The 23,197-nt window shown below is 44.3% G+C and overlaps 1 protein-coding gene across 3 annotated transcripts in view; it reads right to left on the reverse strand.

The window, feature by feature from the left end:
• Positions 1-4,209: 4,209 nt before the first annotated feature.
• Positions 4,210-23,197, reverse strand: part of RAB6A (RAB6A, member RAS oncogene family) — a 103,993-nt gene continuing 85,005 nt past the window's right edge. For all 3 annotated transcript variants that reach the window (XM_033205841.1, XM_033205842.1, XM_033205843.1), the window contains 2 exons: positions 7,945-8,011; positions 4,210-6,274 (listed from right to left, as the gene is read on the reverse strand). In XM_033205841.1, the coding sequence (XP_033061732.1) occupies positions 6,210-6,274; positions 7,945-8,011 (132 nt within the window). In that variant the 3' untranslated portion in view covers positions 4,210-6,209. The remainder of the gene's footprint in view (positions 6,275-7,944; positions 8,012-23,197) is intronic.

Raw genomic sequence — 23,197 nt, forward strand, 5'->3', positions numbered from 1 at the left:
CAAGGCTTATGGTTTGTGCCCCCTGGAATAGCAGCTTGAGCTGTATCTGGGGCCCTTTGAGCAGTATCCTGAGGCTGTGCAGGGCAGCAGGGCCCTGAGCCTGGGCCCTGAAACCATTCTTTCCTCCTAGGCCTCTGATGGGAGGGACTTGACCAAAGACTTCTGAAATGGCCTTGAGGCCTTTTCCCACTGTCTTGACTATTAGCACTTGGCTCCCGTTTAGTCATACAAATTTCCCTAGCAAGCTGTTGCTTGTATTCCTCTCCTGAAAATGTTTTTTCCTTCTCTACCACAAAGCTAGGATATACATTTTCCAAATTTTAATGCTCCTCTTCCCATTTAAATGTATCTTCCAACTTTAAGATATTCCTTTGCTCTCATATCTGATTGCAGGCTGTGAGGCAGGCATGCCACCCCTTGAATGCTTTGCTGCTTGGAAATTTCTTTAGCTAGACAGCCTAGCTGAAGGTCATCACTGTTTTTTTATTCTTTTGAGATGGAATCTCACTCTGTCGTCCAGGCTGGAGCGCAGTGGCACGATCTCGGCTCACTGCAACCTCTGTCTCCTGGATTCAAGCGATTATCCTGCCTCAGCCTCCCCAATAGGAGTAGCTGGGATTACAGGCGTGCGCCACCACACCCAGCTAATTTTTGTAGTTTTAGTTGAGATGGGGTTTCACCATATTTGCCAGGCTGGTCTCGAACTCCTGACCTCAAGTGACCCACCTGCCGTGGCCTCCCAAAGCGCTGGGATTACAGGTGTGAGCCACTGTGCCTGGCCAGAAGATCATCACTCTTAAGTTCAACCCTCCACAAAGCCCTAGGACATGAACACAATGCTAATGTTCTTTGCTAAGGTGTTAACAAGAGTGATCTTCATTCCAGTTCCCAATAAATTCCTCATTTTCATTTGAGACCTCATCAGCCCAGTCTTCACCGTCTATATTTCTATTAGCATTTTGGTCATAACCATTTAACCAGTCTCTGAGAAATTTCAAAATTTCCCTCATCTTCCCATCTTCTGTGAGCCCTCCAAACTCTCCCAACTTCTGCCCATTACCCAGTTCCAAAGTCTCTTCCACATCTTCAGGTATCTTTATAGCAATGCCCCACTTTTCAGTACCAATTTTCTGTTAGTACATTTTGCATTGCTATAAAGGAATATCTAAGGCTGGGTAATTTATAAAGAAGAGGTTTAAGCTGGGCGCGGTAGCTCACGTCTGTAATCCCAGCACTTTGGGAGGCTGGGGCGGGTGGATCATTTGAGGTCAGGAGTTCGAGACCAGCCTGGCAAACATGGTGAAACCCTGTCTCTACTAAAAATACAAAAACTAGCTGGACGTGATGGTGTGCACCTGTAATCCCAGCAACTCGGGAGGCTGAGGCAGGAGACTCGCTTGAACCTGGAAGGCAGAGGCTGCAGTGGGCAGAAATTGTACCACTGCGCTCTAGCCTGGATGACAGGGCAAGACATCATCTCAAAAAAAAAAAAAAAGAAAAGAAAAAAAAGGCCAGGCGTGGTAGTTCACGCCTGTAATCCCAACACTTTGGGACGCCGAGGCAGGTGGATCACGAGGTCAGGAGATCGAGACCATCCAGGCCAACACGGTGAAACTCTGTCTCTACTAAACACACAAAAATTAGCTGGGCGTGGTGGCAGGCACCTGTAGTCCCAGCTACTCGGGAGGCTCAGGCAGGAGAATGGCGTGAACCCAGGAGGCAGAGCTTGCAGTGAGCTGAGATTGGGCCACTGCACTCCAGCCTGGGTGACAGAGCAAAACTCTGTCTCAAAAAAAAAAAAAAAAAAAAAGTTTAATTGGCTCACAGTTCTGCAGGCTATACAAGAAGTACAGTGCCAGCATTTGCTTCTGGTAGGCTTCAAAAAGCTTACAATCATGGCAGAAGGCAAAGGGGAGCTTTGCCCTGCTTTTTATCGCATTGCAAAAGAACAAGAATGCTACTTCTGTTTTCCTTTTTTTTTTTTGAGACGGAATCTTGCACTGTTGCCAGGCTGGAATGCAGCGGCGTTATCTTGCCTCACTGCAACCCCCGACTCCCGGGTTCAAGCGATTCTCCTGCCTTAGCCTCCCAAGTAGCTGGGACTACAGGCACACGCCACCGTGTCTGGCTAATTTTTTGTATTTTTAGTAGAGACGGGGTTTCACCGTGTTAACCAGGATGGTCTTGATCTCCTGACCTTGTGATCTGCCGCCCTCAGCCTCCCAAAGTGCTGGGATTATAGGCATGAGCCACTGTGCCAGGCCAGCTAATTCTGTTTTCTAATGAATGAGTTCCTCAATTTAATGTTCCAGCTTACTAACTCCATTCTAACTAACGGAATCCATTCTACCATTTATCCCATCTATGTGTTCCTTATCTTTCCTTTTAGAAACAGGGTCTTGCTTTGTTGCCCAGGCTGGAGGGTAGTGGTGCAATCAGAACTCACTGTAGCCTTGAACTCCTGGGTTCTAGAGATCCTCTCACCTCAGTCTCCTAAGTAGCTGAGACTGCAGGTGTGTGCCACCACGCCTAATTTTTAAATTTTTTTGCAGAGATGGGGTCTCACCATATTGCCCAAGATGGTCTTGAACTCCTAGGCTCAAGCTGTCCTCCCACTTCGGCCTCCCAAAGTGCTAGGATTACAGGCATGAAACACTGCACCTGGCTGTGTTCATTTCAACAATTAAAAACTTTTCACACGTATGATTCTAAATTCTTGTTTCATATCTTATCTCCTTAATATTTATCATGTCATCCTTAAATTATTGGTTTTCTTTCCCAAAGTATTTCTGCTTCAGATATTTACTTTTACTTTTGAGGCAGTTTTTAGGTATTCAACTATATTGCTGTGTGAGTTCAAATTTTCCTCAAGGTATAGACTACTAATCTGGAAGGCACAGGGGACAAGACTGTCAAGGAGAGGAGGGGACAAACTTTGGGGCAAAGAGCTCTAGGAACTCTAAGACCACATATAATCACTCCCACTCAGTATCAGTATCATCCCCCCAAGCCATAACTTATTTCAGGGCCTTGCCTTTATTTCCATCGACTTACTAGGGCTTTTGTACTGCCCTAATATTACTCTCGTGGACACTTGCACTAGTATTCTGGCCTGTGGCCTTCATTTTACGGTAAGGTGTTCAGTTATGGTTATCCCAAGGCAGGGATTGCCCTTTTCTCTGTAAAGGGCCAGATAGTAAATGGCTTTTTTGGCTTTTAGAGCCATAAGGTCTGTGGCAGCTATTAAATTCTGCCATTACAGTGAGAAAGTATGGCTGAGTTCCAATAAAACTTAATTTTAAAAACTGGTTCCAGGCTGGATTTGGTGGGAGGGCCACAGTTTGCTGGCTCCAGTCCCAAAGCAAAGGTATAGTTAGGAGTAAGGAGGCAAAAGCAGATCTTTTTTTTTTTTTGAGACGGAGTCTGGCTCTGTCGCCCAGGCTGGAGTGCAATGGCCGGATCTCAGCTCACTGGAAGCTCCGCCTCCTGGGTTCACGCCATTCTCCTGCCTCAGCCTCCCAAGTAGCTGGGACTACAGGGGCCTGCCACCTCGCCCGGCTAATTTTTTGTATTTTTAGTAGAGATGGGGTTTCACCGTGTTGGCCAGGATGGTCTCGATCTCCTGACCTCGTGATCCGCCCATCTTGGCCTCCCAAAGTGCTGGGATTACAGGTGTGAGACACCGCGCCCGGCTTAAAAGCAGATCTTAAGATGCTTTTCTTAATATGTCCTATTACTGCCTCCACCAGGGGCTATACCTTTCAAGTTGCCCCCTTCTCCTCCACCCCGCAACAATACCCCCATCAAAAAAAGATTCTTTGACTCCCCAGGAGTTCCTCACATTTGCTGTTGTTATTTTTCTGGATTCTATCCATGTCCACTTTATAGGTCTAGGGAGGGAGAAGCATATGCTAATTCACCATCTTGGCAGGAATGGGAAACCAAGTCAATAATTGTTTTCTTTTGTGTTTTATTTATATATTTTTGGCAGCAAAATTGTGTTTATTAAAAAAAAAATTCTGGACTATGAACACACCTCACTGCTTTGAAGAACTCCAAGCCAAATAAAAAGACCAATCAATATTAAAAGCAGTATAACTGGTTACTTTCTTAAAAATACATAAAAAGAATCAAATCCAACAGTGTAGGAAGACAATCACCCCCATGTCAGAAGTCACAGCTTCTTCCAAATAAAGAATATGACCCATCTGCCATATTGAATCAATATTTATTTCAGGACATGCCATGTCAAAATAAAACGAAGAGTCAACCCTTGCTTTTAACAATTATATTGTATTATAAAAGCACTTTACAACTCCATCCCATCTTTTAAGTATAAGTTACTGGTATGTGGGCTAATGATTATCTGTAAGCATTTCTCTATTCAGATCCATAATCCAAGTGCTCTGTGAATATTACAAGGTGACAGTAAGTGGGAAGTGGAGGAGGAAGAGGAAAGAGAGGGGACTAAGGTTCTCCCAGTTTAAGGTTTTGTTGCAATGAGAGGATGAGGAAGTATGAAGATAGTTTTGTTGTCTTTTCATCTTTATACTGTGTTAAGTAATGCTTACAACATAAATTCAGCAGGTTTTTCCTGAGCTGTAACTCAGAAGTTTTCTTCCTGCAAACAATGTATTTACAAATGTGTTTATTAGCTTACACAGCAATCTCACAATAACTAGTAAAGATTAAAAGGGCACACTCCTAGTATATTTGTTTGCAGTGTTTTAAGGGAAATACATATTGCCATGGTGAAGCTCTAAATAGATTCAATGAAACATCTAAAAATTGAAAGTTGTTAAAGAAAAAAAAAGGCAAAGAAATAAATATCACCAAAGAAAAAAGATTAATTGTAGTTTAAATATAAAACTAAATCACTAGTTAATTAAACTATACAGATCTAATACAAACCAAAACCAGCCTGAAAGACCCAACCTTAAAAAATGCTAAAAAATAAGGCATAAATCTGCATAATATTGAGTTTTATTTCCATTCTCTCCTTTCTCTCTACTATGTATGCTTTACCTGATCTGCCTCTAGGGGCTTACAAGAAAACAGTTTCCGGTTTCCGTCTTCAATTTGACCTCAAATGTTCTGAGCAAAGTTTTTGCTATTCTGCTGAGGGTTCTTTTGTTGGTAAGCTTTAGATATCGTTGTTTCTACTAATTCAGTAGTTTTGATTGTAGTGCCAAATTTAAATTCTTCCAGTGGTTCTTCTAGAAGGAATTAAACTTTTATAGTGCCTTGCCTGCATAGTATTATTTTTTAAAAAAAGAAAACTCAAGCAAAATCTGTTGCTTAAAGAGGTTTCTTATTTTTTAAACAAACAGAATAACTCTTGACAATTTTAAAACCTTGGGAGAAATAGTTCATTAGAACTTCATTATCTTACCATGAAGAATACTAAAAACCTGTTCTGAAGCACTTGGTTACTTTTCTCTCCCAGAGTCTAATAAAGCACATGTGAAAGAGCCATTTGTGTTAGTCAGAAATACATTTTTTGCTCTTCTACTTATTGTAAGTATTCAGTATGTTCTTTAGGACTCATTTTGAAGATGCATCAGGAGCCTTCTCATTCAAGCACTGCCTACCATGATGGCTGAATTTTGATCTCAAAGAAGATCTAAGTAATTTATATCAGTGCTCAAGAAAAATTCTGGACATCTTGGTCCATAGTCTACAGCAAGTGGTATCTGTAAAATTAAAGGATAATTCCAATGGGCTTGGTTGAACTGCTGCTTTGCCATCTCTTGTTTGAGGAAGTGGGGGGAGGCTAGGTAAGAACAGGAAATAGGGAATGGGGGTAAGGGAGAGGTGAGAAAAGCAAGGAGAGATAAAGTAGGCTGTGAACACACTGCTCATTAACCAAGCCATACTCATACTGTTGAGATTTCCATCATTTTGAAGTACATTATCATAACATTAAAAAAGAAAAAAATGTTAAGAAAATGTATCTAATTTTTAAAGTTATCACTGGAATATGCTGAAATATTTTGGCTTTTTGTAAAATATAAATAATGAAGACACTGACTTTTTTTGTGCTTATGAAGCTAATAGATCATCTCCACGAGACAGGCAGCAATGATGAATTGCAATACGTTATTACTGAAGGGAAAAGGTTCAAGCCAATATTCACACTGCAGTCAATGAAAGAGTAAGGGGGCCAAAGCAGTGAGCTTCTGAAGAAGGGTTGAAGATGACATGAGAGATTAGCAGGAACAGCCTCCTTCGCTGACTGGTTGCTCCTGAGGCTTTTCCAGTTTTATGTCAATCACTGAAACAAAAGTTAAGGAGCCATAAATGGGAAAGTACAATTTCAATTCTTACAAACACTAGCATTTCTGGGATGGCCCTTATATTCCTATTTGTCTTCAGAGCCTACACAGTCACTATTTTCCACATAGCCACCTCACCATATAAGGTGCTCAAATGGAATAAACTTGCTTATATCTACTGTATGCAACAAGGGTCAGAAGGAGGTACACGCTCTATTTATGGGTGTCTATCCTAAGGAACTTATTCTATAGCAGAAAGAAGTGATATGAAGATGATGTTCCTCATAGAATCATCTATAACATAAATCTGAAAGAGCCTACAAGATAGTTCCAACAGCAGGAGAAGCATTTAATAAATAATGGGACTTCAGGCCGGGCGCAGTGGCTCATGCCTGTAATCCCAACACTTTGGGAGGCTGAGGTGGGCAGATCACCTGAGATCAGGAGTTCAAGACCAGCCTGGCCAACATGGTGAAACCCCATCTCTACTAAAAATACAAAAATTAGCTGGGCGTGGTGGCTTGTGCCTATAGTCCCAGTTACTTGGGAGGCTGAGGCAGGAGAATCACTTGAATTCGGGAGGCAGAGGTTGCAGGGAGCCGAGATTGCACTGCTGTACTCCAGCCTGGGTGACAGAGTGAGACTCCATCTCAAAAAAAAAAAAAAAGTGGGGAGGGGGCAGACTTCAACTCAATAGAACATTTTTTTTTTTTTTGGAACCATATTTTATGTTTTTTGTTTTTTTTGGAAATGGGAGTTTCGCTCTTGCTGCCCAGGCTGGAGTGCAATGGCACGATCTTGGCTCACTGCAACCTCTGCCTCCTGGGTTCAAGCGATTCTTCTGACTCAACCTCCTAGTAGCTGGGATTACAGGCGTGTGCTACCATGTCCAGCTAATTTTTTGTATTTTTAGTAGAGATGGGGTTCTCCATGTTGGTCAGGCTGGTCTCAAACTCCCAACCTCAGGTGATCCACCTGTCTTGGCCTCCCAAAATGCTGGGATTACAGGCATAAGCCACCGCACCCGGCCTGTTTTATGCTTTTTATGAAAACATGCAACATTTACAAGTGGGAAGAGCTGAATACAAAGTGTTATAAACTATACTGCTTAATAAAAATGTCTGCATATGGAAAAACACTAGAAGGTAAATATGAAACACTGAAAACATCAAATTAAAAATCCTTAGTATTAACTAATATTAGATGTTCCAATCCTTGGAAATAAACTAATATTATGTCCTGCTTCTGAAAGCAAAGGCTACAATAAAGCTCCACTCTATTTCTTGCCTGTGTCAAGCAGACAGCTCAAGTGTTAGAAAAAGAAATGAAAATTTGATATTCTATGAGGAAAAAGCCTAGAATCAATGGGACTCAAAATGAAGAGGCAAGGAGACAGAGATTCTGAGAGTTTCCTGCTCATTTAAAAGCAAGCAAACAAACACAAACCCTCTCACTGATCAACAATGAGAAGCAGGCTGCAAAGGGTACACTTGGATAACTATACAGAAACTATATATAACTTGCTATAGAAAACCTCTGAATTTCTATGCCTCTAAGTCATCAGTTCCTGGTTGTAAAAGGCAATGGCACAATATTCTTTAGCCAAGCAAGCAGGGCTCTAAAGACTAGTGTTAATAATGAAAAATGTCTGATGAAACAAAAAGGATACTGTCTTCTCTGCTTCTGTCCTGTGTGCTTTCCATTCCCGGCAAAGCTGCTGCTACACGTCGAAAGAGCTGTGGGAAAGAGAGAAAGGTGATAATTGAGAGGGAACATTTAGCAAAGGGTATTGAGGTTTATGATCACTGTACAGTGAGCTGTCTAAAGGCAGGCGCAGAAGGGTATTGAGGTTTATGATCACTGTACAGTGAGCTGTCTAATGCTGGGTACAGTGGTTCACACCTGTAATCCCAGCACTTTGGGATACACCCGAGGTGGGTAGATCACTTGAGGTCAGGAGTTTGAGATCAGCCTGGGCAACATGGTAAAACTCTGTCTCTACAAAAAACACAAAAATTAGCCAGGCGTGGTGGCACACGCCTGTAAGTCCTAGTTACTGGAGAGGCTGAGCCTGGAGGACTGCTTCAGCCCAGGAAGTGGAGGCTGCAGTGAACTGAGATCATGCCACTGCACTCCAGCCTGAGCAACAGGGCGAGATGCTGTCTCTAAATAAATAATAAGATAGAATAAAATGTCTATTCATTCTATAAATGAGTATTATATAAAAAGCAATATACCAAATACAAAGAGATATAAAGACATGATTCCTATTTTTTTAACTGGTGAGATAAGACATGAACAAATAGCTATAAGCAGCAAAAATGTCATTTGAATAATAAAGTATTACAGAAACCCAGAAAAAGGACGGATCATTCATTTAACAAAACTATATAGAATTCCTGTCTTTCATATAAAGAGTTAGGTTCTGGGCTGGGGGCAGTGGCTCACGCCTGTACTCCCAACACTTTGGGAGGCCAAGGGGTGTGGATCTCGAGGTCAGGAGTTCAAGACCAGCCTGGACAACATGGTGAAACCCTGTCTCTACTAAAAATACAAAAATTAGCTGGGTGTGGTGGCACATGCCTGTAATCCCAGCTACTCGGGAGACTGAGGCAGGAGAATCACTTGAACTTGGGAGGCGGAGGTTGCAGTGAGACAAGATCACGCCACTGCATTCCAGCCCGGGCAACAGAGCAAGACTTCGTCTCAGCGGGGGTGTGGGGGAAAGAATTAGGTTCTGAAGTCAGTGTATAATATATTGTGAAAGTCAGTCCAGTCAAAATTATCCTTCGGCCGGGCGCGGTGGCTCACGCCTGTAATCCCAGCACTTTGGGAGGCCGAGGCGGGCGGATCACAAGGTCAGGAGATCGAGACCATGGTGAAACCCCGTCTCTACTAAAAATACAAAAAAAAATTAGCCGGGCGCGGTTGCGGGCGCCTGTAGTCCCAGCTACTCAGGAGGCTGAGGCAGGAGAATGGCGTGAACCCGGGAGGCGGAGCTTGCAGTGAGCCGAGATCCGGCCACAGCACTCCAGCCTGGGCGGCAGAGCGAGACTCCGCCTCAAAAAAAAAAAAAAAAAAAAAAAAATTATCCTTCATCATTTGTTAGAAAAGCACTATGTTAGAGATTAATACACCACCCCTCAAGTCCAACACAGCTGGCTTTTCTTCCATCATTGGAATGAGTGCCAGTGGGAGTGGCTGACTTGTGTTTGAGGTATGAAGCTATGAAAAATATCTTCAACAAGAGAAACGCACTCAAGCCTGGTGAGACATTTACTTTTGAGAGGCATATGAGAACAGATACTGGAACAACAGCTTATACTTCTTACATTGTTCCAATTTTAGTCATACAAATACTGGGTACAACACCAAGTGAAACTGCCTGATTGTTTCAATTACTTATCTTTTAATTAAGCACACAGTGTAAAACCATAAATTAAATGCATGTGTGCTGTAACTCCTTTGTACCAAGTACTTGCTTACTTGAGGCAGTGTTTCAGGCTGCCTCATTCTGTGTCTTTGAGACACAGAAATTAACAAGAAAAAACAGTTTTTTAATTCAAGGAGCTCAAAATCTGGTAAAGGAGATAAACAATTCCTTATGTTACAATGTGATGCTACAAACAAAGTAGTGTAAAATACTATGAGAATACAGATGTAACAAGGTCCAACTCTGGAGGCTGAAAAAAATCTTTTGGGAGGTAATATCTGAGTTGAGAGTTAAAAGCAGTCTTAAAACCTCACTTGGCTGAAATACATGCATAAAATGCTCAGGGTTTAAGTGCTCTATAAGTATCACTGAATTAAACAAAGAAAGAACAGAATGCCTAGAAGGGCAGAGATAAGAGACTGGAACTATAAATAATACGTTTAAAAATGTATCCGGCCAGGCGCGGTGGCTAACGCCTGTAATCCCAGCACTTTGGGAAGCCAAGGCAGGTGGATCACCAGGTTCAGGAGTTCGCGACCAGATTGGCCAACATGGTGAAACCCCATCTCTACTAAGAATACAAAAATACGCTTGTAATCCCAGCACTTCGGGAGGCCGAGACGGGCGGATCACAAGGTCAGGAGATCGAGACCATTCTGGCTAACACGGCGAAACCCTGTCTCTACTAAAAATACAAAAAAATTAGCTGGGCATGTTGGCAGGCGCCTGTAGTCCCAGCTATTCAGGAGGCTGAGGCAGGAGAATGGCATGAACCCGGGAGGCAGAGCTTGCAGTGAGCCGAGATTGCGCCACTGCACTCCAGCCTGGGCAACAGTGAGTCTCCGCCTCAAAAAACAAAACAAAACAAAAATTAGCCAAGTGTGGTAGCACATGCCTGTAATCCCCAGCTACTCCGGGAGGCTGAGGCAGGAGAATCACTTGAACCCAGGAGCTGGAGGTTGCAGTGAGCCAAGATCGTGCCACTGCACTGCAGCCTGGGCGACAGAGCAAGACTCTGTCTGGAAAAACAACAACAAAAAATGTATAAAGGAGCAAATTGTAAAATTTTGATCTGGTAGACAAAAGCCTGATAGGGTAGGTGCAGGGAGTATGAAGATTGGGGAAAACTCTAATTGTCTTGGTTCTATAAGGTTCAGTAGCTTTTTTAGAGATGTACCAAAATTAGGCTTTACCCCAATATTCAATCCAAATCAGCTATAAGACTTTGAATTGCAGAACATTTATCTTACAATTTCTGGTACACCATGAAAGATCATGTAGACGTACAAATTACCATCATGTCAAATCAATATAACATTAACTGTATACGGTGGGTCCATTTGGATTAATATGGAAACATTAGGTTTGAAACACAGATAAGGCCGGGCGCGGTGGCTCAAGCCTGTAATCCCAGCACTTTGGGAGGCCGAGACGGGCGGATCATGAGGTCAGGAGATCGAGACCATCCTGGCTAACACGGTGAAACCCCATCTCTACTAAAAAATACAAAAAAAAAACTAGCCGGGCGTGGTGGCGGGCGCCTGTAGTCCCAGCTACTCAGGAGGCTGAGGCGGGAGAATGGCGTGAACCCGGGAGGCGGAGCTTGCAGTGAGCTGAGATCCGGCCACTGCACTCCAGCCTGGGCGACAGAGCAAGACTCCGTCTCAAAAAAAAAAAAAAAAAAAAAAGAAACACAGATAAATATTCCAGCAAAGTGTGGCGACACAAGCTAGTAAACCCAGCTACTTGGGAGGCTGGGATGGGAGAGTCAAGCAATTTTGAGCCCATAAGTTTGAGACCACTGGTAATACAGAGAGACCTCGTTTTAAAAAACAAACAAAAACCATTCTAAGTGCAACAATTAATGACTGCGAAAGCTGTTAATTTTATGAACAAAAATAAGTAGGCCAGGCACGGTGGCTCACGCCTCTAATCCCAGTACTTTGGGAGACCGAGGCGGGCGGATCATGAGGTCAGGAGATTGAGACCATCTTGCTAACACGGTGAAACCCAGTCTCTACTAAAAAAATACAAAAAAATTAGCTGGGCATGGTGGCAGACGCCTGTAGTCCCAGCTACTCGGGAGGCTGAGGCAGGAGAATGGCGTGAACCCAGGAGGCAGAGCTTGCAGAGAGCCGAGACCGTGTCCCTGCACTCCAGCCTGGGCAACAGAGCCAGACTCCATAAAAAAAAAAAAAACACCTGATACAAGTTAAATGAATAGAGAAATACAGTGCATTAGTCAGACAACTTTTTTTTTTCTTTTTTTTTTTTTTCTGAGACGGAGTCTCGCTCTGTCGCCCAGGCTGGATCTCAGCTCACCGCAAGCTCCGCCTCCCGGGTTTACGCCATTCTCCTGCCTCAGTCTCCCGAGTAGCTGGGACTACAGGCGCCCGCCACATCGCCCGGCTAGTTTTTTGTATTTTTAGTAGAGACGGGGTTTCACCATGTTAGCCAGGATGGTCTTGATCTCCTGACCTCGTGATCCGCCCGTCTCGGCCTCCCAAAGTGCTGGGATTACAGGCTTGAGCCACCGCGCCCGGCCAAGTCAGACAACTTTTTAACTTTCAGATGACCCTTTAACTTTCAGATAAAGAGTATTATACCCTTTTTATTTATTTTTTATTTTTTTTGTGACACAGTCTCACTCTGTCGCCCAGGCTGGAGTTCAGTGGTGCCATCTTGGCTCACTGCAAACACCGTCTCCCGGGTTCAAGTGATTCTCCTGCCTCAGCCTCCAGAATAGCTGGAAATACAGGTGCCTACCACCAAGCCTGGCTAATTTTTTTATTTTTAGTAGAGATGGGGTTTCACCATGTTGGCTAGGCTGGTCTCCAACTCCTGACCTCAAGTGATCTGCCCGCCTCAGCCCCCTAAACTGCTGTGATTACAGGCAAGAGCCAAGGTGCCCGGCCGTATACCTTTTTTTTTTTTTTTTGAGACGGAGTCTCACTCTGTCACCCAGGCTGGAGTGCAGTGGCGCAATCTCAGCTCACTGCAAGCTCCGCCTCCCGGGTTCACACCATTCTCCTGCCTCAGCCTCCCGAATAGCTGGGACTACAGGCGCTAGCCACTATGCCTGGCTAATTTCTTTTTTGTATTTTTAGTACAGACGGGGTTTCACCGTGTTAGCCAGGATGGTCTCAATCTCCTGACCTCGTGATCTGTCTGCCTCGGCCTCCCAAAGTGCTGGGACTACAGGCATGAGCCACCGCGTCCGGACTCCTATACCCTTCTTAAATTAAAAAAAAAAAAAAAAAATCTTGGCCAGGCGCAGTGCCTCACACCAGTAATCCAGCACTTTGGGAGGCTGAGGCGGGTGGATCACAAGGTCAGATCAAGACCATCCTGGTTAACACGGTGAAACCCCGTGTTAACACAAAATTAGCTAGGCATGGTGCCACATGCCTGTAGTCCCAGCGACTAGGGAAGCTGAGGCAGGAGAACTGCTTGAACCGGGGAGGCGGAGGCTGCAGTGAGCCTCCAGCCTGGGCAACAAGAGAGAGACTCTTGTCTCAAAAAAAAAAAAAAAAAAAAAAAAAATCTTCATTTTAAAAGGGTCTTGCTCCGTCACCCAGGCTGGAGTACAGTGGCATAATCATAGCTCACTGCAGCCTTGACCTCCTGGGCTCAAGTGATCATCACACTTTGGCATCCCAAAGTGCTGGGATTACAGATGTGAACTATTGTACCTTGTTTAAACCAGCAAGGGTTTCTAAAAGTTTAATACAAGACTAGGCAATTCTGATCTTTTTAATGAGCATTCAACAATGAATTAAAAGCAGAATACAAACTTTGTCAACTCAAAATTTCATGCATCAGGAAAAACTCCAATGTCCATTAATAAATCACCTTTCATCAAGACATAAAGAATACAGGGTATGAAGGAAAACATATTTTATAGAAATTGACTCAAAAAAAGTGTTCTCCCACCAATATCAGCTGAAAACTTGAAAATAATCATCTATTTATTATCACAAACAGGCAGTAAGTATAGTGACTACAGAAACAATCTAGTAGCTGACAATGTGACACTATATCAAACTTGAACAGTGTTTTGGGGATGTTTTTTATTTTTGCATATAGAAATTTACTCTAGGCCGGGGGCGGTGGCTCACGCCTGTAATCCCAGCACTTTGGGAGGCTGAGGCGGGCGGATCACAAGGTCAGGAGATCGAGACCACGGTGAAACCCTGTCTCTACTAAAAACACAAAAAATTAGCCGGGCGCGGTGGCGGGCGCCTGTAGTCCCAGCTACTGGGGAGGCTGAGGCAGGAGAATGGGGTGAACCCGGGAGGCAGAGCTTGCAGTGAGCCAAGATCGCGCCACTGCACTCCAGCCTGGGCAACAGAGCGAGACTCTGTCTCAAAAAAAAAAAAAAAAAAAAAAAGAAAAAGAAATTTACTCTATAATAGTGATATTATACAGAATATCTTTTTTTTTTTTTTTTTGAGATGTGGTCTCGCTCTGTCACCCCAGCTGGAGTGCCAGTGGCACAATCACGGCTCACTGAGGTCTTAACCTCACGGGCTCAAGTAATCCTCCCACCTCAGCCTCCCAAGTACCTGGGACTACGGGGGCGTGCCACCACACCTGGCTAATATTTGTAAATTTTTGTAGAGAAGAGGTTTTGCCATGTTACCCAGGGTGGTCTCTAACTCGTGAGCCAAGGGGTCCGCCCACCTCGGCCTCCCAAAGTGCTGGGATTACAGGCACGTGCCGCCACCTCACCTGGTGGCACTTTTTTTCTTTTCTTTTCTTGAGACGGAGTCTGGCTCTGCCGCCCAGGCTGGAGTGCAGTGGCCGGATCTCAGCTCACTGCAAGCTCCGCCTCCCAGGTTTATGCCATTCTCCTGCCCCAGCCTCCCGAGTAGCTGGGACTACAGGCGCCCGCCACCTCGCCCAGCTAGTTTTTTTTTTGAGGCGGAGTCTCGCTCTGTCGCCTGGACTGGAGTGCAGTGGCCGGATCTCAGCTCACTGCAAGCTCCGCCTCCTGGGTTTACGCCCTTCTCCTGCCTCAGCCTCCCTAGTAGCTGGGACTACAGGCGCCTGCCACCTCGCCCGGCTAGTTTTTGTATTTTTAGTAGAGACGGGGTTTCACCGTGTTCGCCAGGATGGTCTCGATCTCCTGACCTCGTGATCCACCCGTCTCGGCCTCCCAAAGTGCTGGGATTACAGGCTTGAGCCACCGCACCCGGCCAGTTTTTTGTATTGTTTAGTAGAGACGGGGTTTCACCATGTTAACCAGGATGGTCTCGATCTCCTGACCTTGTGATCCGCCCGTCTCGGCCTCCCAAAGTGCTGGGATTACAGGCTTGAGCCACCGCGCCCGGCTCTTTTTTGCTTTTTTGAGATGGAGTCTCATTCTGTCACCTAGGCTGGAGTGCAGTGGCACAATCTCAGCTCACCGCAGCCTCCGCCTCCTGGGTTCAAGTGATTCTCCCGCCTCATCCTTCTGAATACCACAAGTGTGCACCACCACACCAGGCTAATTCTTGTATTTTTAGTAGAGATGGGGTTTCGCCATGTTGGCCAGGCTAGTCTCAAACTGCTGATCTCAGGTGATCTACCTGCCTTGGCCTCCCAAAGTGCTGAGATTAAAGGCATGTGCCACTTCGCCTGGCCTGAAACGCCAATTTTGAAAGAAGTTCTACTATGGGTAAAATACTATGAAACAGCATTGCATGCTACAGAGAAATCATTTGTGATAGAATCAATCAATGCAGAAAACTACATTGTATTAATAGTATTATTTTAAGAAATTGCCACAGCCACTCCAGCCTTCAGCAACTACTACCCTATGAGTCAGCAGGCATCAACATCAAGGCAAGACCCGCTGAGAGCAAAAAGATTATGATTTGCAGAAGGCTATGATCAGATGATCATTAGCATTTTTTTAGCAATAAAGTATTTTTTAATTAAGATATGTATATTGCTGTTTTTTTTTTTTAATTTTTTTTTTTGAGACAGAGTCTCGCTCTGTCGCCCAGGCTGGAGTGCAGTGGCGCGATCTCGGCTCACTCCAAGCTCCGCCTCCCGGGTTCACGCCATTCTCCTGCCTCAGCCTCCTGAGTAGCTGGGACTACAGGCGCCCGCCACCGTGCCCAGCTAATTTTTTCTATTTTTAGTAGAGACAGGGTTTCACCGTGGTCTCGATCTCCTGACCTTGTGATCTGCCCGCCTCGACCTCCCAAAGTGCTGGGATTACAGGCGTGAGCCACCGCACCTGGCCCCCTTTTTTTTTTAATTTTTTGAGACAGAGTTTTGCTCTGTCCCCCCGGTTGGAGTGCAGTGGTGCTATCTCGGCTTACTGTAACCACCTCTGCCTCCCGGGTTCAAGCGATTCTCCTACCTCAGCCTCCTGAGTAGCTGGGATTACAGGCATCGGCCACCACACCTGGCTAAATTTTGTATTTTTAGTGGAGACAGGGTTTCATTGTATTGGCCAGCCTGGTCTTGAACCCCTGACCTCAAGTGATCACACCTCAGCCTCCCAAAGTGCTGTGATTACAGGCATGAGCCACCACATCTGGCCAGATATGTACATTGTTTTTACAGACATAATGCTATGATAGAGTACAGTATAGTGTAAACATAACTCACACACACTGGAAACCAGAAAATTCATGTGACTCATTTTATTGATATATTCACTTTATTGCAATGATCTAGAGCCAGAATGCAGTATCTCTGAGGTATACCTGTATGCAGTTTTGGCCTCAATGATTTTAACACCTGGCCGTCTAGTCAGAATGTATATTTAGCACATTTCTCTTTCAGTAGAGATGAGGACAAAGGAAAAGTGGGAAAGATTTCACAGGCAAGATTTTCCTGAACACATGTTCAGAGATTGAAAAGTACAAGGTATACTTAAATATGCTTTTGTAGTCCAGACTGGTTGGAGCATAGAATATGTAAAGAATTAGGATAAGGATATATATACTGGAGGCCAGACTAAGAAAGGCCTTCTCTCACATCCTTTTAGTGGCAAAGGAAGCCACTAAAAATAGTAGTTTGCTCTCAGACTTCCATCAATAATTCCATTGTCTTAAATATGGCTACAGAGACATACAAATCACATAGTGAAATTGAAAGGTATTAAGTGGAATGGCAAAAAGCAAAAAACTAAAAGGTAACGTGTGGATAGCAGTACAGCATAGTAGTTAACAACCTGGGCTTGGGCCCTAGGTTGTCACTTACGGAACAGATCATGTAATCTTCGTTCCTCTGTTCCCTGATCTGTAAAATGGGCTTAAAATAATAGTATACTTGCCTGACTAGATTATTGTGAAAGTTCAGGGAAATAATTATGCAAAGTGTTTAGTACTGACCTGCTATATATAAAGTTTTTTTTTTTTTTTGAGATGGAGTCTCGCTTTGTAGAGTGCAGTGGGGCGATTTTGGCTAACTGCAACCTCTGCCTCCTGGGTTCAAGCTATTCTCCTGCCTCAGCCTCCTAAGTAGCTAGGACTACAGGCACCAGCCACCACGCCCAGCAAATTTTTTGCATTTTTAGTAGAGGCAGGGTTTCGCTGTGTTAGCCAGTATGGTCTCGATCTCCTGACCTCGTGATCTGCCTGCCTCAGCCTCCCAAAGTGCTGGGATTACAGCTGTGAGCCACCGCACCCGGCCTGAAAATCTTTAAAAAAAAAAAAACAAAAGCAGCATCCAGGTGCGGTGCCTCACGCCTGTAATCCCAGGACTTTGGGAGGCCAAGACGGGTGGATCACCTGAGGAGTTTGAGACCAGCCTGGCCAACATGGTGAAACCCCGTCTCTATTAAAAATACAAAAAAAGGCTGGGCACGGTGGCTCAAGCCTGTAATCCCAGCACTTTGGAAGGCCGAGACGGGCGGATCACGAGGTCAGGAGATCGAGACCATCCTGGCTAACATGGTGAAACCCCGTCTCTACTAAAAAAAAAAATACAAAAAGCTAGCCAGGCAAGGTGGCGGGCACCTGTAGTCCCAGCTACTCGGGAGGCTGAGGCAGGAGAATGGCGTAAACCCAGGAGGTGGAGCTTGCAGTGAGCTGAGATCCGGCCACTGCACTCCAGCCCGGGCGACAGAGTGAGACTCCGTCTTAAAAAAAAAAAAAAAATTAGCCAGGTGTGGTGGCAGATGCCTGTAATCCTAGCTACTTGGGAGGGTAAGGCAGGAGAATTGTTTGAACTGGGGAGGTGGAGGTTGCAGTGAGCCAAGACTGTGTCACCGCATTCTAGCCCAGGCAACAAGAGTGAAAGTCCGTCTCAAAACAACAACAACAACAACAACAACAACAACAACAACAAAGCAGCTTTATTTCTACCAGAGACAATAACTCTATTAGAGATAAATGAACTCATGGGCCTGCAGGCTTGCAGAACAGAGAATTTTGCCAAATGGTATACAATTCTGCAGTGAATTCTAGGACTAGAGCAAAACACCCACAGGCTCAATTCTGCTTTAAAAAGGAACTATAAAAAACTGGTGGGAAAGGTGTGGGGGTTGGGGGAGACCTTTTTAAAAATATTACAGCAGGCCGGGCGCGGTGGCTCAAGCCTGTAATCCCAGCACTTTGGGAGGCCGAGACGGGCGGATCACGAGGTCAGGAGATCGAGACCATCCTGGCTAACATGGTGAAACCCCGTCTCTACTAAATATACAAAAACTAGCCGGGCGAGGTGGCGGCGCCTGTAGTCCCAGCTACTCGGGAGGCTGAGGCAGGAGAATGGCGTAAACCCGGGAGGCGGAGCTTGCAGTGAGCTGAGATCTGGCCACTGCACTCCAGTCCGGGCGACAGAGCGAGACTCCGCCTCAAAAAAAAAAAAAAAAAAAAAAAATTACAGCAGAACTGAAACTTTCTTACTTAAGAATATCTAGAAATTGTCCCCATAATATTACAACTTACTTCTGACATGAAATATTTATTAAACTGCTTGCTTATTCAAGATGCATAATCTTTTCGGCTCTCAAGAATACAGGTTTAGGCTGGGTGCGATGGCTCACGCCTGTAATCCCAGGACTTTGGGAGGCCAAGGTGGGTGGATCATTTGAGGTCAGGAGTTCGACTAGCTTGCCCAACATGGTGAAACTCCATCTTCAAATACAAAAATTGGCCAAGTGTGGTGGCAGGTGCCTGTAATCCCAGTTACTCAGGAGGCTGAGGTAGGAGAATAGCTTGCAGCCGGGAGGCAGAGGTTGCAGTGAGCTGAGATTGTGCCACTGCACTCCAGCCTAGTTGACAGAGTGAGACTCTGTCTCAAAACAGAACAAAAACTAAGTTTATTATCAGCTAGCTTGAAAACTGAAAATCTTTTCAAGAGGGAGGCATAGGAAAGGTTTGGCTACTTTGAGTGGAGCTTGTGAAAATGGAATAAAATTAGGTTTATAGGGCCGGGCGCGGTGGCTCAAGCCTGTAATCCCAGCACTTTGGGAGGCCAAGACGGGCAGATCACGAGGTCAGGAGATCGAGACCATCCTGGCTAACCCAGTGAAACCCCGTCTCTACTAAAAAATACAAAAAAACTAGCCAGGTGAGGTGGCGGGCACCTGTAGTCCCAGCTACTGGGGAGGCTGAGGCAGGAGAATGGTGTGAACCTGGGAGGCGGAGCTTGCAGTGAAGCCAAGATCCGGCCACTGCACTCCAGCCTGGGCGACAGAGCGAGACTCTGTCTTTAAAAAAAAAAAAAAAAAAAAAATTAGGCTTACAAGTTTTCAGACTTTTAAATAATTAAAATAGGTTCTCTTTAGTGAAAAGTATATAACTAACAAAGTATTCCAGGGCATGTACTGTTATATTCACATATACCTACTTATTTTCATTCTATATACACATACACTGCTTCATAACATCTATTTTAACATTCCTTGATATATGGTCCAGCAATTCTACTTGGGGGTATACATTCGAAAGAATTGAAAGCAATGGTTAAACAAATATTTGCATACCAATGTTAATGGCAGCATTACTGACAATAGCCAAAAGGTGGAAATAACCCACGTGCTATATAAGTATATACTATATATTATACACAGTATATCCATAAAATGCAGTACTATTCTGCCTTAAAAAGGAAAGAAATTCTGACACCTAATACAATATGGATGAACCTTGAGGACATTATGCAAGTGAAACAAGCCACACACAAAGGAAAAAATATTATATGAGTTCACTTATATGAGGTACCTAGAGTAATCAAATTCACAAAGTAGAATGGCTGGCTGTCAAAGGCTGGGGAAGGGGGAAATGGGGAGTTATTATTTAATGGGTACATAATGTCAATTTTACAAGAATGAAAAGGGTTCTGGATACTGATTTTTGCACAATAGTGTCAACATACTTAAAAACAATCCTATTTTGTCTAAGGAAAATGGATACAATCTTAGGATAATGAACACAATCTTAGGCACAAACTCCTGGCCTCAAGCAACCTGCTCATCTTGGCCTCCCAAAATGCTGGGATTTTAGGTGTGAGCCACTATGCCTAGCCCAAGAGTGGCACTCACTAAATATTTTCCGGACTAGTCTATTTTTTCTCCATTCCTATTGTCATTATTCATTGTTGAAAAGTACATGGGGCCAGGCATGGTGGCTCATGCCTGTAATCCCAGCACTTTGGGAGGCTGAGGTGGGCGGATCACCTAAGGTCAGGAGTTCCAGGCCAGCCTAGCTAACATGATGAAACCCCATTTCTACTAAAAATACAAAAAATTAGCCAGATGTGGTGACCGATGCCTGTAATCCCAGCTACTTGGGAGGCTGAGGCAGAAGAATCGCTTGAACCCAGGAGACAGAGGTTGCAGTGAGCCGAGACTGCACCATTGCATTCCAGCTTGGGCAACAAGAGTGAAAAACTCCGTCTCAAAAAAAAAGAAAAGAAAAGTCGCCGGGCGCGGTGGCTCAAGCCTGTAATCCCAGCACTTTGGGAGGCCGAGACGGGCAGATCACAAGGTCAGGAGATCGAGACCATCCTGGCTAATACGGTGAAACCCCGTCTCTACTAAAGAATACAAAAAACTAGCCGGGCGACGAGGCGGGCGCCTGTAGTCCCAGCTACTTGGGAGGCGGAGGCAGGAGAATGGCGTGAACCTGGGAGGCGGAGCTTGGGGTGAGCTGAGATCTGGCCACGGCACTCCAGCCTGGGCGACATAGCCAGACTCCGTCTCATAAAAAAAAAAAAAAAAAAAAAAAAAAGTCATGAATGTTACCTGGTAGACTGACACTTAATTGGGATTTGCTTGTTGCTTCCTAATGTTTAGTCTTGCCTTACTTTTTGTCAGTAATACTACAGAAGAGAGAGTGTCCAGATTCTTAAGTGTATCAATATCAGGAGGCACCTTATGCTGGCTTGTGCCCTTACTGGTGAAGTGAATTTTAGCCATTTGGTAAAATTAAGGTAGAGCTGGTCAAGTTTCTTCACTGCCAAATAACCAACTTTCCTTTTGTAAGTAATAAGTATGAGAGGAGATTCTTTGTGATTGTGTATACATCTTATTATTCTTTGTTAAATTTTCACTTAAGGTTTTAATATCAATTGGTGAATTTTGCCCAAATAAATCATTACTGTGACATCTGAAAAAAGATTACTAAATTTCCTTTCATTGTCTCATGGTCTGCTGAACTCCGGAGCTAGGCTGGGTCAGTAGGGCTATGCAGTGCCTCTTGTGCCTGTCTCTGTCTCTTGAAGTTCTATTTATTGTCTCTGGAAGGCTTAGCTTGCAGTCTCAGCAGAGGGGTTGACTCCCAGGAAGAGTGAGAGAGATTTGAGCCTAGTTGATGATATATAAAATACAATGAATTTGTCTCTGTGTCTACCATGTTCTGGCTCCAGAGCAATAAGAGAATTGCTAATGAGTTGGTGCCATTTTGCATACTTTCTGTATCTTGAACTCTAAGAGATCTTGTCCCTGGGTCTTCTGCTAAGGATTTGCCACCTGACTCTACTATAGCATCACATTACAGATAAAGAAGGAAATCAAAATATCTTACCCCAAAATAACATTATTTTTGCCATAAATAGCCCTGCAAAGGGCCATTTTGTGAAGAGAAAACTTCCATCTGTAAAACATTTCTATTTACATAAGTAGATATTTCCCCTTCCAGGTCCTCCTAATCCTGAAGAGAATAACTCAGAGTCTAGCACCTTTTAAAGGTCTAAATAAGAAACACTTGCCACCAGGCAGTGTCTCACTCTTGTAATCCTAGCACTTTGGGAGGCCGAGGTGGTTGGATCATTTGAGTCCAGGAGTTCCAGACTGGCCTGGGCAACACAGGGAGAGCTTGTCTCTATAAAAAATTAGCCAGGTGTGGTGGTAGGCTCCTGTAGTCCAAGCTATTCAGGAGACTGAGGTGGGAAGAGCATTTGAGCCCAGGAAGTTGAGGCTGTAGTGAGCTGTGATTATGCCACTGCACTCCAGTCTGAAAGACACAGGGAGACCCTGTCTCAAGAAGAAAAAAAAAAAAATGCTTCTAAGGGCAGCCAACTATGAGACTTCATTTACATTAGCGATCTCCAACCTTTTTGGCACCAGGGACTGGTTTCCTGTAAGATAATTTTTCCATGGACTGGGGTACAGATAGTTTTGGGATGAAACCATTCCACATGTGATTATCAGGCATTACTTAGATTCTTGTAAGGAATGTGCAACCTAGATCCCTCCATGTGCAGTTCACAATAGTGTTTGTGCTCCTAGGAGAATATAATGTTGCCATTGATCTGACAAGAGGCAGAGCTCATGCTGTAATGCTGGCTCACCCGCTGCTCATCTCCTGCTGTGTGGCCTGGTTCCTGACGGGCCACGGACCAGTACTGGTCCGTGGCCCAGGGGTTGAGGACCCCTGATCTACATCGTAAGAACTTTGGTCTCCACAACCTTTTATCTTAGCCCAGACACTCCTATCTATTGATTCCAGGTCTTTAGATAACTCTTTCAATCAACTGACACTCAGAAAATCTCTGAATCCACCTATGATCTAAAGTTCCCTTCAACCCCCACCACCACTTTTATTTGTCCTACCTTTCCAGACTAAACCAATGTATACATCATAGGTACTGACTGAGGTGTTATGTTTCCCTAAAATATATAAAACCAAGCTGTAACCCAACTACTTTAGGCAGATGTTCTCAGAACCTCTTGACTATGCCTCGGTAGAGGTTGCAGTGAGTGGATATTGCACCACTGCACCCCAGCCTGGGTGACAGAGCGAGACTCTGTCTCAAAAAAAAAAAAAAGACCGACTCGGGTGTGATCACTCATATTTGGCTCATAATAGACCTCTTTAAATATTTTACAGAGTTTCGCTTTTTTTGTCAACACTCTGGAGGAGTGGAAAACTTCTTTTCACATGGTGTAAGGCAGAAGGGGAAAAAGCCTTTTTCCATAATTTAATACAGCATTTAATGTGCGTACAGAAAGAGCATAGAGTACAAGCCCGGAAAGAAACTCTAGTATTAACTACCCCATTATTACAGCTTTGTAATCTCAAGGATATTTACTATCTCTAATTCT

The sequence above is a fragment of the Trachypithecus francoisi genome, unplaced genomic scaffold, assembly GCF_009764315.1.
Source record: "Trachypithecus francoisi isolate TF-2019V2 unplaced genomic scaffold, Tfra_2.0 Lachesis_group8, whole genome shotgun sequence".
Classification (NCBI taxonomy): domain Eukaryota; kingdom Metazoa; phylum Chordata; class Mammalia; order Primates; family Cercopithecidae; genus Trachypithecus; species Trachypithecus francoisi.